Consider the following 13,957-nt stretch of genomic DNA (forward strand, 5'->3'; position numbering starts at 1 on the left):
ATAGGTGTGAGTTCACCATATAAATTTTCCAAATTGAATGAAAGAAGAAGGTGAATCAAATGGTCAAAATAGATAAATACATACCTGAAATTCTTTCAATTGAAAGACTGGATTTTTGGAAATTCTTATAACCTGGATTACCCAAAGTTTATACTTGGTGAAAAACAATAGAAAAAATTGGTGTCAACAGAGATAAGCCTAAAGTTATGGTGCAGATCAAAAAAAAAAAAATTTCACCGGCATAAGTGTGTGTACAGTCACAGACTTGAGATTAAAATAAACTGCGAAAATCAATTATGCCCAGACATGCGTGAGCTTCTGGGGCTTATGATCAGAGGAAAACTAATCTCAAAACGAATTTGTAAGTTCCATGATTATGTAACTATGGTATAGCTATTAATGAAACAAACAAATAGAATAATAAATCAATAATATTTAATTAGAAATTGGATATAAATATGAATCATTCAACTTGCATGTATGATTAAACATATGCTTGGCAACGAAATCGTTGTATGAACAAGGTATATGGAACAATAGAAAAAATGGATTATAGGTGCAGCATATAAAGAGATCCAAATCAATAAAAATAAATAATCAAGGTATTTGATGAAACTATAGTGGTTGTGTCATCATATAGAACCTTAAATATTCTAACCCGTAGATTATAAGTTATGGTCAAAAACAACAAAGTTGCACCAAAAAACTCATAAATCATCATAGGGTTTTGAGAAAAAATAAGAGCAAGAGCAAGCGTGCTGATAACTTGTTATAAAGTAGAGAGAAGATGAAGAGAAAATAGTTGGGAGGAAATAGAAGTGTATCATTCAGTTTCATTAGCCTCCTTTATATAGAGGTAGAGTTTACATCAAAGTACACAACTAATGAGTATTTACGTGGACAACCATATAAATAATAATATTTACAACAGCATCGTATTTCTCCGTTGTTGTACAAATCAGAGGCAACTTTCTGACATGAAAAATGTATCCAATCACAAAAATGCTGGGCCCAAATTGCTATTTGGGCTCATATTGTAATCTCAAAAATGCCCCTATACCTCTCCAGAAGCTTCCCAACCCATCCTTCTCTCTCTTTTATCAGAAACCCTACTAAAACCCCAGCCCTTGTTCCTCAGTCACAGTTGATCACTCTCTCTCGATCAATCTCAGCCACCATGCACAGGATCTCTCGCCGATCTCTCTCCGCTCTCCTCCGCCACGCCGCACCTTACCGGAGCTCCGCCGCCCCAATCTCTCACTCCGCCTCGGTGAGCTTTCATAACCCCATGCTTTAGTACAAAATGGAGTTGAAAAGTTTGAATCTTTATGCTTTTCGTCGTTGAAATTCTTCTTTATGTTAGTGGGTTTTCACTTATGAATCTTAATTTCAATACTTTTTTTTTAAATTTCAAATTTCTGGGTGCTGTCAATTTTCATTTTTACTGTCAATTCTCGATGCACTTTTCGTTTCTGGATGGCCTTTACTGGTTTAACTTTGGGTTCATGTGTGATATTAGAGACTGTAAATCCTTAGGTGAAAGTTAATTTATTTCTTAGGTGAGTGAGTGGGAGAGACTGAGTTTCGAGCTTTGTTATTTTGCATTGAATTTTAGGTGGTGGGAGAGACGGATACCAAAGTCAGATGGCACTCGGTGTTAGTCGGTGGGAAGTGTAACCCTGCCAAATCCACAACTCAAATAAACTTGAAAAATGGCCTCTATTTCGGCAACCGGTATGAGTCCACTGCTGCAGCCTCGGATGCAACAGCCGCACCACCTGTTGAGAAATACGAGTATCAAGCTGAGGTATGTCATTCGAACTTGTGGCTTTTTAAGTTTGAAGTATGAGGTTTTGTTTTTGTTAAAGTTTTCTCCTGTTTCTTTATGATGCCAGGTTAGTCGCCTTATGGACCTCATTGTTAACAGCTTGTACAGCAACAAGGAGGTGTTCCTTCGAGAGCTTGTCAGGTACTATTCGTCGTATCTAATGTTATATGTAATATTGATGCATCAATGGTGCTTGCGCAAACTTTCATATTATATAATGTTCACCAACAGACAATGGCACACGATAAATTGATTTTACTTTGAAGTTTTGGTGGCACTAAGTTATGGTTTTGATGGTATGGCTTGATTAAACTATGTGTCTCTCTGCAGCAATGCGAGTGATGCCTTGGACAAGCTCCGGTTTCTTAGTGTTACAGAACCTGACCTTTTGAAGGGTGGAGGTGAGCTTGATATCCGTATCCAGACTGATACTGACAATGGAATCATAAATATCACGTAAGCTTTACTGCTTTTTACCATTTGTTTTCCCTCTGTCCATTTCCTTAATAGTTCTTGTTACTCATATCATGGGTTTGCCTTTCCTTTTCTGTGAAGTGATTCTGGCATTGGAATGACTCGGGAAGAGCTTGTGGATTGTTTGGGAACAATTGCACAAAGTGGGACTTCAAAGTTCTTGAAGGCATTAAAGGTCTAAAAATAGTTAAATCATAAATTTTTTATTCCAAAAACTGCATTTAGTTATGTTATATGCTGACAAAGTTTGTATAAGCAGGATACTAAAGATGCTGGTGGTGACAGCAATTTAATTGGTCAGTTTGGTGTTGGCTTTTACTCCGCATTCCTGGTTGCAGATCGGGTAAGCCCTTAACCTTGGGGTCTCCACTCTTTTATAGTACTACTTATCTATGGAGAGTTGAAGAGTTACATTTTCCTTAAATAATGGTGACATATCCCTTAGTTAGGAGGGGTGATGGTCCACCAGCCCCACGAACAACTTACAATTCATCAGTTTAGTTCTTGATCAGTTGATTGTTATGTATCTCGTGTTGGGTGTAGGTTGTTGTCTCTACAAAGTCTCCGAAATCTGACAAACAATATGTATGGCAAGGAGAGGCAAATGCTAGCTCTTATACGATTCAGGAGGAGACTGACCCTGAGAAGATTCTCCCTAGGGGAACCCGCTTGACCTTGTATCTGAAGGTCAGTTAGTATATGTATATACATATTGTAACTTATCAGAAGTTGCTATGACTCCTAATTTCCAAGCTGATCAAGTTTTTTTGTTTCTCTGTTTTTTACCTATGTGCCTACTTGCAGCGTGACGACAAAGGTTTTGCTCATCCAGAACGTATTCAGAAGCTTGTGAAAAACTATTCACAGTTTGTTTCTTTTCCTATATACACGTGGCAGGAAAAGGGATACACTAAAGAGGTAAGGGTTCTTATCCTATCTTCTCACCGCTTCTGTGTTTGTCATAAGTTTGGAATGTATGAGTTTGAAGACATACTGAGACTATTCCATTTCAGGTTGAGGTTGATGAGGATCCAGCTGAATCCAAAAAAGATGAGCAAGATAACAAGACTGAGGTACTTCTATGCTTTTCAATATCTTTTGATCTCTATCAACCATTCACTAGTGTTGTTCCCTCTGCTAGCAAATTTTCAGTATAGCTCTTTATGTATGACTGATGCCCGATGTATGAATTAACTGTAACAGAAGAAGAAGAAAACTAAGACAGTTGTTGAGAAATACTGGGATTGGGATCTCACTAATGAAACACAACCAATATGGGTGAGTCTCAGAAGTTTCTTATTAAGTTATGTGCTGTACTTTGTACCTTAGCTACTCTTGTAGTGATCATACATTATTCCAAATTGGTATCTGCAGCTTCGCAATCCTAAAGAAGTCACTACAGAGGATTACAATGAGTTCTACAAGAATACTTTTAATGAATACTTGGATCCACTGGCTTCTTCACACTTTACAACAGAGGTATTCACGACTATTACTCCCTTGTTATAACCTTAAGTCCCTCCCAATACTTTTGCATGTAAATCTTGACATGATTTCTGCTTTTAAAATAATAGCACCTAAGTTTCATAATCATTTTTTTTTTGGGTAGTATTTTCATCGCTTTAAATCATGTATCCTGACTATTGTCAGCATATCTGATTAAGTTTTGTTACAATTCTAAATTAACTGGCAATTAAAAGAACGGTATTAATACCCTACAGTTTAGATAGAATGTGAGATTTTGTATCTAAGCTTGAGTGGTTATTATTTCGCAGGGTGAAGTAGAATTCAGGTCTATATTATATGTCCCAGCTGTTACTCCTATGGGAAAGGATGACATGATCAATCCCAAGACAAAAAATATAAGGCTTTATGTGAAACGGGTGTTCATTTCAGATGACTTTGATGGAGAACTGGTAAACAAAATAGTGAAACGTTTTTTTAATTTTTTTATTTGGTGCCACAGTAAGCATTGCTGTCTTATACACGAGCTTATCGGGTTTAATTGTTTTTGCATTGGCCTGAATAGTTCCCACGATACTTGAGCTTCATCAAAGGTGTTGTGGATTCAAATGATCTTCCCCTCAACGTCTCACGTGAAATTCTTCAGGAGAGTCGCATTGTACGTACAGACAGCACACTTGTCTTTTTAACTATCTCAGGTTGCAGTTAGTTTAATTTAGTTATTTTAATAAACTATTGTTCCTCTGCTCTACTTGAAGGTGCGGATTATGAGGAAGCGTTTAGTTCGAAAGGCCTTTGACATGATTCTGGGAATATCCATGAGTGAAAACAGAGAGGTATGTTTCTGCTTGTCTATTCTTGTTCTGCTTTGTCTTGTCTAATTTGTATTCTCTTAGACATATTGTCAAAAGGACTTGGACATTACTCCTCACAAGGATTATGACAACCTCTAGTGCAGCTCTTGAACTAAGCTCGCTCTCTCCCTCTCCCTCCCTCGCTCCCTCCCTCCTTGAAGTTAGATTAAATTCCGCTGTACTTCATAATAGACTTCAAGCCCTACCTCATGCATGCATTGATGTACTTCATAATAGATTCAGGCATTCATCCTCTTGGAAATCACATCTGCCTCCTGAACCTGATCATCGCCTATGTTCTTTAAACTTATCCTTGTTGGTTGATGCAGGATTATGAAAAGTTCTGGGAAAATTTTGGCAAACACTTGAAACTGGGTTGCATTGAAGATCGTGAAAATCATAAACGTCTTGCCCCATTGCTTAGATTTTTCTCTTCCCAAAGTGAGGATGTTATGATCAGCTTGGATGAATATGTTGAGAACATGAAACCTGAGCAGAAGGATATCTATTTCATTGCTGCTGACAGTGTGACAAGCGCAAGTAATACGCCATTCCTGGAGAAACTTCTTCAGAAGGATCTTGAAGTATGTGTATAGTATTACATAAGTAATGTCCTTGATGTGTTCTATTTAGGTTCTCTTCTAATGTGTTGATGAGCGTTTTGTGGTGTGCCATTCTTGCAGGTACTGTATTTAGTTGATCCTATTGATGAGGTTGCCATTACAAACCTAAAATCATACAAGGAAAAGAATTTTGTTGATATTAGCAAGGAAGATCTGAATTTAGGTTAGTTTATTGAGTTCTATCTAAGTTGAACTTTCTGTTCCACCGAAGGTGGATGGATACTATATATCTTACATGGCGTAGCTGATACCGAGATTTTATGCATTTCTGCAGGGGATAAGAATGAGGAAAAAGAAAAGGAGATTAAGCAGGAGTTTGGCCAAACATGTGATTGGATCAAGAAGCGTTTGGGTGATAAAGTTGCCAGTGTTCAGATTTCAAACCGTCTTAGTACATCACCCTGCGTTCTTGTATCTGGGAAGTTCGGTTGGTCTGCCAACATGGAGAGGTACAGTCCTTTTGTTGTTAAATACATGTAGGAATTGATATAAACAGGACCTGATTGTCATCCGCCTAAACATGTGGTTGAACTTTTTGCAGGTTGATGAAGGCACAAACTGTTGGGGATACTTCTAGCTTAGAGTACATGAGAGGCAGAAGGGTCTTTGAGATTAATCCTGAGCACCCAATCATTCAAAACTTGAATGTATGTTGCGCAAAGAAATTTAGCTGCCCAACTCTTCCAATCACTGAAACTTGACAGTTATATAGGACGTACAATGACTCTGTGAGACTTGTTTTGCAGGCTGCAAGTAGAGTTAATCCAGACGATGCAGATGCAATGAGAGCTATTGATCTTTTGTATGATGCAGCTTTGGTTTCTAGCGGTTTTACTGTGAGTATTCATTCTCATTTGAAACCTGCTTTTAGGCTCTAAAAATCATTCAGTGTTACTTGACCATCTAGGGCAGAGAGAGAGAGAGAGAATATAGTAGTCAATAGTAAAAATGTTGTTTAATCAGTCTGTGATCCTCTAACACACACTCGACATGTTGATGCAGCCTGAGAATCCAGCAGAGCTGGGTGGAAAGATTTATGAGATGATGGGGTTGGCTCTTTCGGGGAAATGGTCTGCACCTGTTGCCGAGGTCCAGGAGGTTCAGCATCAAGAAGCCGCACCACAGCACAACAGCACGGAGATATTAGAGGGTGAGGTGGTTGAGCCAGTCCAAGCTGGTAGCCAAAAATGAGGAGCACAAAGCAATTTAATGTTTTTGGTTAGAGTTTAGGGGTGCACAAAGAAATTTTCCTTATGTCTGGAGAGATAAGAGTATCATGATGTATTTCTCGAGAGTAGGCACTGCTATGGCCATGGCCTTATTTAATAATAAATTATTATTCTGACTAGTTCTTTCTTTCTTTCTGGTGAAGTGGTGGCTGAACGACTAGTATCGGATTTTCTAAATCCTCGTACCATTTCCGTTATTGGTAACAAGATTCAATGATTCATCCTTTGTAGAGCTTAAAAATTTGATAATTTCGATGGGTTACACATCTACTGTGATCTACACGTTTTTATCTCTTAGGTCATTGATATGCTCATTGCGAAACGATTTCTCTCTTCTAATTTTGTCTTTTTTGTGTATAATCTAGATCCGAAAATTGTACATTGTTCAATTCATTTCATTAGTTTTGCTCACCTAGAAGAGGACAATTTTAAGACGGGTAAAAAGTTATAAATAGTCCTTGTGGTTTAGAGTGATACTCAACATTAATCTTGTGGTTTAAAAATATGGAAAATACTTTAATACATTAATGTACTGATACATTAAGTAGACTAGGTTCAATACATAAGTAGATTAGCTCGGTACAAGGGTAGACTAACTCCATGCATGTCTACTTATGTACTGAGCTAGTCTACTTAATGTATCGATATATTAATATACTATAGACGATCCCTAAAAATATTTAATTTTAGCTCTGTGGTATGCGAAACTAATTAATGTTGGTTCAAATGCTATTTTTGACAAAAATCCCTCATGTGCAAGGATAAATTTGTCATTTTAATTTAAAATAATAAAAGAAATTAAATTGAATATTATTTGAAAAATGAAACAAAAAATAGGAGGTTGTGGAATTTTGGTTTTTATTTATTTTTAATTTCATTTCTTATCAAAAATTTAATTAATTAATTAAAAAAAAAATTTATTGAGATGACAAACTTATCCTCACACATGATAAATTTTTTGTCAAACTTAGCTTTTTGACCAACTTTGATCAATTTCGCCAATCACAAGAGTAAAATTAAACATTTTGAAACCACAAGATTAATTTTGAGTATCACTCCAAATCATAAGTACCATTTCTAACTTTTTCCCTTTTAAGAAATTATGAGAAACAAGTGTATTTTAATCATATATATTAATTTAAATGCTGAAAATCTTGAAATTATAACAATTAAAATTTTTGCATTAGATGCACTGGTCTCTTATATTTAAAAAAAAAAATTATGAGCAGTAAGATTCATTTCATGAATCATGATTAAGCATTCATCTTTTTTCATGCCGGCCGCAACATTTTGTCAAAAGGCGTGGTGCCGTGGTCCTAGAGTCAAAGCAGACCTGGTCCAAAAAACCAGTTTTACCCTCGTCAGCACATCGTGTCGTACGCGTCATAACCGGTCAAGCGACGCAAAGAAACCAGAAGAAACGTGCTAAAGCCGGGTCCCATTCCCAACCCAAACCGGCTGAGCCGGTCGTCACCGCAGCTCATTTCTGAGTCTCCACCGCTGTTGACTTGTTGCCCCGGTAAAAATCCCGTTGCGGACTCCAGGGGCAAAATCGGAAGGGAAATAAAAAATGAATAAAATAAAAGCCAAGTCCCACCCGCGTCTGCCTTCCGATTTCCGTTGTCCGCTGTCTCTCTGCTCCCGTCAATCTCCTCTGCGGATTCCTCTGGTGACTTCTCTCTCTCTCTCTCTCTCTCTCACTTTAGGAAATGAAAGATTTCACTTTTGGTAGTATTGAATTTTGTGTTGCTGTGATTCACTGTGTGGTATAGTTTTCCAAGTCAATAGGTTTTCTTGTCTCAATTTAATCACCCAGATTCAACCGAAATTTTACATCTTTTTGGGTTTTTTGATAGTTTGATTAGTAAATCTCTGCCTTGTTTAGGGGTTTTGTTTCGGTAGTTTGAGGATTGGGGAGTAATTGGCCATAGCAAAGGTTAGGATTCAACTTCAAATTGATACAGAAAGGGTAAAGTAAAGTCGTAGATTTATGGAGTTTCATGATGCACCCATACATTTAAAGACTGGGTCTTTCTGTGATTGTAAGTCTTTTGGGTTATATAGTATTGTTAATTTTCGTTTTCTGAATAGAAATGGTAATGCTTCCGGAGAATTTATCATTAAGGTCAATTGGCATGAGCATCTGTGTTTAATAGATGCAGTAGACAACTAGTGGATATCTTTTCTGTTACCAGATTCCGAATTCCAGCTATTTTAATGTGACTGAAATCCTCCCAGCCGATCTTTGTAATGTGATTGTGACCAGTTGGTTTTGAAGAAGTTGAATCTTTTGGATTTCAGAATGTTTGTTATTTAGGGTAGCTTCCAGAACAATGTAGTTGTTACAGTACTGGTTGTTGATACCTTTTTTTTTTTTTTTTTTTTCAGCATCTGCAGGAATTGGCAGAACTGGTGGATGGGTACATCATCTGGTTCCAATATAAACCAACAACCTTCATCAAGAATGCTTCCTCCACGTCAGCAACCACGAGCTGGGGGATTACAAACATCACTCTCCCTTGTCTCTTCAGATGCTAGGCTATCCCCTGAAGAACCCAGGTCAAATTCTGATCACATACACGAGTCCCCAACTGAGAGTGCTAGTTCTCGAGAAACTTGGCCTACTGCAGAGGCCATAATGGCTAAGAAGATGGAGAATGGGAAAGTAGAAAATGATTTTCCTGAACAATCGGTCATTCGCCGTCTTTCCAGTGCTGATAAGATATCTCTTCGGGACATAGCAAGAGAGGGAGTTGATATAGTCTGTGAAAAGATGAATCACCTACCTGATGAGTTTCTGGAAGAATTGAAGAACAACCTCAGAGCCATCCTTGATGGGAATGGTGGTTCACAGCAAAGGGAGGATTTTTTTATCTTGCAAAAGCTTGTTCAGAGTAGAACTGATTTAACTGCCAAGACATTGATTAGAGCACATCGAGTACAGCTTGAAATTCTTGTTGCTATAAATACTGGGATTCTGGCATTCTTGCATCCGAATATCAGTCTCTCGCAAACTTCCCTTATTGAAGTTTTCGTGTACAAGAGATGCAGAAATATAGCATGCCAAAACCAGATTCCAGCTGATGATTGCACCTGTGAGATATGCACCAAAAGAAATGGTTTCTGCAACCTTTGTATGTGTGTAGTCTGTAACAAGTTTGATTTTGAAGTGAACACTTGCCGTTGGGTTGGTTGTGATTTGTGTTCTCATTGGACTCACACTGACTGTGCCATTCGTGATGGACTAATCAGCATGGGTGCTTCTGTTAAGAGTGGAGCAGGGCCAACTGAAATGCTTTTTAGGTGCCGAGCTTGTAATAGAACATCTGAGCTACTGGGTTGGGTCAAAGATGTGTTTCAACACTGTGCACCTGCTTGGGAACGGGAGGCGTTGATGAGGGAGCTTGATTTTGTTAGTAGAATTTTTCGTGGAAGTGAAGATCCCCGAGGGCGAAAACTCTACTGGAAATGTGAGGAGCTCAAAGAAAATATAAAAAATGGAGTTGCAGATTCAACAGCAGCCTGCAGAGCAATATTGATGTTTTTCCAAGGTACTTATTGGTTTATAGCATTTTAGTTCACCTCCTGCATGTGGTGAAGTTTGATTTGGTTTCTGGGTAATTCATCATCTGTTCTGGTCCTTTCAACTCTTGTGGAATATTATTCAGGTTAAAGGACTAATTAAAGTCCCCAATTCTTTGGTGAACTTAGATTTGTTTTCCAATGTCTGCATACTGAATTTACATCTTTTTTTCTGTTTCTTTTCTAATGTTTTTTTTTTTTTTACTTTTATTGTCCTGATTTGATGTTCTTAATGAAGAGCTTGAGGTCGACTCTCCAAAGAGCCTGGAAAATGGGGAAGGTGGACGGCTGATAGCGCCACAGGAGGCTTGTAATCGAATTGCTGAAGTGGTGCAGGAGGCCATAAGGAAGATGGAAATGGTGGCTGATGAGAAAATGAGAATGTACAAGAAAGCCCGAATGGCTGTAGACGCTTGTGACAGGGAACTCCAGGACAAGGCCAGGGAAGTTCAAGAACTAAAGCTTGAGAGGCAAAAAAAGAAGCAACAAGTCGAAGAGCTGGAGAAAATTGTGAGGCTCAAAAACGCAGAGGCTGATATGTTCCAACTCAAGGCCAATGAGGCTAAACGAGAGGCTGACAGGCTCCAGAGGATTGCTCTTGCCAAGTCAGATAAATCGGAGGAAGAATATGCTAGTAGTTACTTGAAACAACGATTGAGTGAAGCCGAGGCTGAGAAGCAGTATCTGTTTGAGAAGATCAAACTCCAAGAAAGTTCCCGGGTATCCCAGAACAGTGGTGGTAGTGTTGACCCTTCTCAGATGCTGATGTATTCGAAAATGCACGATCTTCTTTACAGTGGTGCTCCCAAGACGGACTGCCTGCCAAATGAACGCCATCCTTTCAGAAAAAATCCCTGAGGAATGTTTTTTTCTAGTATGTTCTGTATTATTTTTTCTCAACAGTAGCAAACTAGTAATGTAACTTTCATTGGTGAAGACTAGTGTGAATGTGAGGACTTTTGTTTAATATGATCGAGCATTTGTGTTTTGTCCATCTACTAATGCTATAGTAAAGTGCACCGGATTACTTTCCCTTGTGTGTATCAAAGTACATGTTTGATGGTGTTTTCTTTCACACACATGCACATCTTTCTATTATTAAAGAAAATTTGGTAGTGGACAGAATGAGGCACTTTATTCTGTTTATTATTGTTGACGTCTTCATTACCTGATGAATTGATCAGTAAGTTTAGCTTCTTCAAGCATTTTTCTGGGCGAACTTGCTTCAGGCTCAATGCTGTGTTGGGGTCATCTGTAGGTCGGTAGGTGGATCAAATCTGTTACATTTCTTTGTGGTAACCATGAAATTCTCAAATCTCATAGCTGTGCTAATACCATGACACCTAATTGTGAAGCTTCCACACACATCTGGAGTTACAATTTTGGCGTTGTTTACAAACAGGCCTGATCTTTTGGAATTGGTTACGTTGATGATCTTGCTTGGGATATTTGATGGAACAAGAGTTCCATTCGGTAAATGTAACAAATGCGTGAGGTGCAGTGCAGTTGGCATTGAATGGCTGAAGATGAATTCTGGGAGATGGTCTGAAGTGATGGTAGCTTCTGATAATTCCTCATCATTTGGCATGAAGAAAGTTATGTCTGAATTCCTCCAGCGAGTCGGGGATGCTGCTGTTTACGATCTTCAGGAGGAGAACAAAACCGTGGTAAGACCCCTTTCTCATGTCAGCCATGGCTGACTGCAGATGAGATTGGTTGATTGGATTTGCAGGCTTAGAATCTCCAACTGCAAATAGTAATAGGGCGAAAAACCAGAAAGCCATTTGGTACAAATATAAGTTCAACTCATTGAGCCACCAGCGTAACATATAGCTTAGTTTGCCTTTCATGCTTTTTTTTACCATCAACTCAACCAAAGAGGATAGATGGAATGTTTGGCTCCATGCATTTTGTGCAGGCTGGGGTTTAGTTGGAAGGTGGTTTAAGCATGCGGAATTGAGGATGAAGTACTTCTAACTTTATTTGGGTTTCTTAGTTTTACCCTATTTTACTACCTACTGCACAAAATCAAGACTGATCCTGAGTTTCAATAGTGCAATGTTGACAGTTACACTCAAATCTAAACGCTGAAGTGAGTTTAAGAGGCCAATCTCATCAGGTATGCTAGCCCCTTAACATGTGCTCCGCACATGTCAATTGACTTTTATTTTTATTTTTTTAAATTAAAAAAAGTTACAGTAGTTTCTCTCTTCATTTTGACAAAGTTTCTCCTTTTTATTAATTGATTATCTTATCCTCATATAGTTAATTGATTATCTTATCCTTATATAGAAATAATTTATTTATTAATATATATATATATATATATATATATATATATATTATGTGAGGGCATATATGGTAGTTCAAAACTTTAACCATTCCCTCAAGAATTGGCTTAATTTACACTCAAATCTAAACGTTGAAGTGAGTTTTGGTGAATTTGGTCTCGTTAGCCTCTTAACATGTGCTCTGCACATGTCAATTGGCTTTTATTTTTATTTTTTTAAATTAAAAAAAAAAGTTATAGTAGTTTATCTCTTCATTTTGACAAAGTTTCTCATTTTTTCATAGGAGGTATTGCAATCTTTTGAAATATGATATAGTCAATTGACTATCTTATCCTCATATAGAAATAATTTATTTATTAATATATATATATATATATATATATATTATGTGAGGGCATATATGGTAGTTCAAAAATTTAACTATTCCCTCAAGAATTGTTTATTTATTTATTTATTGTTCAATTACACGGTGCCCTGAAAAGCTTCCTAGGTCCAGAGACTAATCTGTGCTCGGGGGATCTTGTCAGAACGCTTCTTTCCCGCTGGCCACCAAGAATTGACAATTAAAAAATATAAGATATGTTGTTACATTTTAATATTTTATTTATTATTGAAATTAAATTTGGGTGAATTTATTTTGTGTTTAAAATCTGAATTTATTTGTGTGTTTAAATTCAGACTTTATTTTGAATTTTATTTTGTAACTCATGGTGTTTTATTTTGATTTATTTTGGGTTTTAATTCTTGTAACCTATGGCTTTTGGTTACTACCCTATTAATGGTAGGGAGTGTCCTAAGAGCCTATAAATAGCACCATTTGTTGCATGCTAATTTACATCAAACTTTTACTCAACTATTCACCCATCAACTTTCTTTCAAAAATCCCCCAAAAAAGTCTTGTGTGTTTCTTGGCCAGAGAAAGGTGTTCTTTTGGTGGAGCTTTGGGTTCCTCCAATTTGTGCAGATTGGTGTGAGCCACACAACTTGTTGTTGGGCTGTTGTATCCTGGAGGGGACAAGTCAAGAGATTTCTGGTGCACCGGCATTGTTCCGCAGAGGGCTTGAATCTCCTTAAAGAGAGCGAGATACCCGCGCCTCAGCCTTTTGTCAACGAGTTTCTCATATAGAAATTATAATTTTATTGTAATTTCTCCAACAATTTTAAAGAGATTCAACAACATGGAGCATGCACAAGAGAAACCGTTCGACAATATGGGAAATCTCAACTTGAGAAAGATGAGTATAACTATTCTTTTTCATCTCTTGACTTATTTCTCATGTAATGTTTATGATTATAATGAACTACTCACTGTTATTCAAAGAAATGTTGAGAGGTATTGTAGATCAACATGGAGAGAGTTCCAAAAATCCATGCGTTACAAACAAAAGGAGATTTTCTTGGAGACCTTGACGACTCGCATCCGAGTTGAGGAGGAAGTAAGAGGTCAAGATGTTCTTACGAAAGATACAAACAATAACACCTCCAAGGTAAATTTAGTATCTTCCAATAATAATATGCCCAATGGTCATTTTCATACAAATTCTCTTATGCAGCCAAAGAAGAAAAATATGAAAAAAGTTGGTAAACCTCACCAACAGAATAAAGGCAAACC

The 13,957-nt window shown here is 37.5% G+C and overlaps 2 protein-coding genes across 2 annotated transcripts; both read left to right on the forward strand.

Annotated features, from left to right (window-relative positions):
* The first annotated feature begins 1,110 nt into the window (after nt 1–1,110).
* On the forward strand, nt 1,111–6,604 carry LOC112190189 (heat shock protein 90-6, mitochondrial). The gene is made up of 20 exons (XM_024329609.2): nt 1,111–1,270; nt 1,616–1,807; nt 1,896–1,969; nt 2,159–2,284; nt 2,384–2,477; nt 2,562–2,645; nt 2,846–2,989; nt 3,107–3,220; nt 3,316–3,375; nt 3,506–3,580; nt 3,677–3,781; nt 4,078–4,218; nt 4,332–4,424; nt 4,525–4,602; nt 4,950–5,204; nt 5,304–5,406; nt 5,518–5,692; nt 5,785–5,890; nt 5,990–6,079; nt 6,246–6,604. Exons 1-20 carry the CDS (start codon nt 1,178–1,180, stop codon nt 6,432–6,434), a joined length of 2,391 nt encoding a protein of 796 aa, XP_024185377.1. The 5' UTR covers nt 1,111–1,177; the 3' UTR covers nt 6,435–6,604.
* Nucleotides 6,605–7,993: 1,389 nt separating this feature from the next.
* Nucleotides 7,994–11,086, forward strand: LOC112186915 (OBERON-like protein). The gene is made up of 3 exons (XM_024325479.2): nt 7,994–8,141; nt 8,861–10,023; nt 10,293–11,086. The coding sequence occupies exons 2-3, from the start codon at nt 8,889–8,891 to the stop codon at nt 10,910–10,912; spliced, it is 1,755 nt and encodes a 584-aa protein (XP_024181247.1). The 5' UTR covers nt 7,994–8,141; nt 8,861–8,888; the 3' UTR covers nt 10,913–11,086.
* The last annotated feature ends 2,871 nt before the right edge of the window (nt 11,087–13,957 follow it).

Source organism: Rosa chinensis, chromosome 2 (assembly GCF_002994745.2).
Source record: "Rosa chinensis cultivar Old Blush chromosome 2, RchiOBHm-V2, whole genome shotgun sequence".
In the NCBI taxonomy this organism is placed as follows: Eukaryota; Viridiplantae; Streptophyta; class Magnoliopsida; order Rosales; family Rosaceae; genus Rosa; species Rosa chinensis.

What these genes read in the sequence shown, in the direction of transcription:
- LOC112186915 (XM_024325479.2), top strand. Translation starts at nt 8,889, where the DNA reads ATGGGTACATCATCTGGTTCCAATATAAACCAACAACCTTCATCAAGA. An exon ending in AATATTGATGTTTTTCCAAG is followed by an intron (nt 10,024 to 10,292) that starts GTACTTATTGGT and finishes TTCTTAATGAAG; the next exon opens with AGCTTGAGGTCGACTCTCCA.
- LOC112190189 (XM_024329609.2), top strand. Translation starts at nt 1,178, where the DNA reads ATGCACAGGATCTCTCGCCGATCTCTCTCCGCTCTCCTCCGCCACGCC. An exon ending in AATACGAGTATCAAGCTGAG is followed by an intron (nt 1,808 to 1,895) that starts GTATGTCATTCG and finishes TTATGATGCCAG; the next exon opens with GTTAGTCGCCTTATGGACCT. An exon ending in CCATGAGTGAAAACAGAGAG is followed by an intron (nt 4,603 to 4,949) that starts GTATGTTTCTGC and finishes TGGTTGATGCAG; the next exon opens with GATTATGAAAAGTTCTGGGA.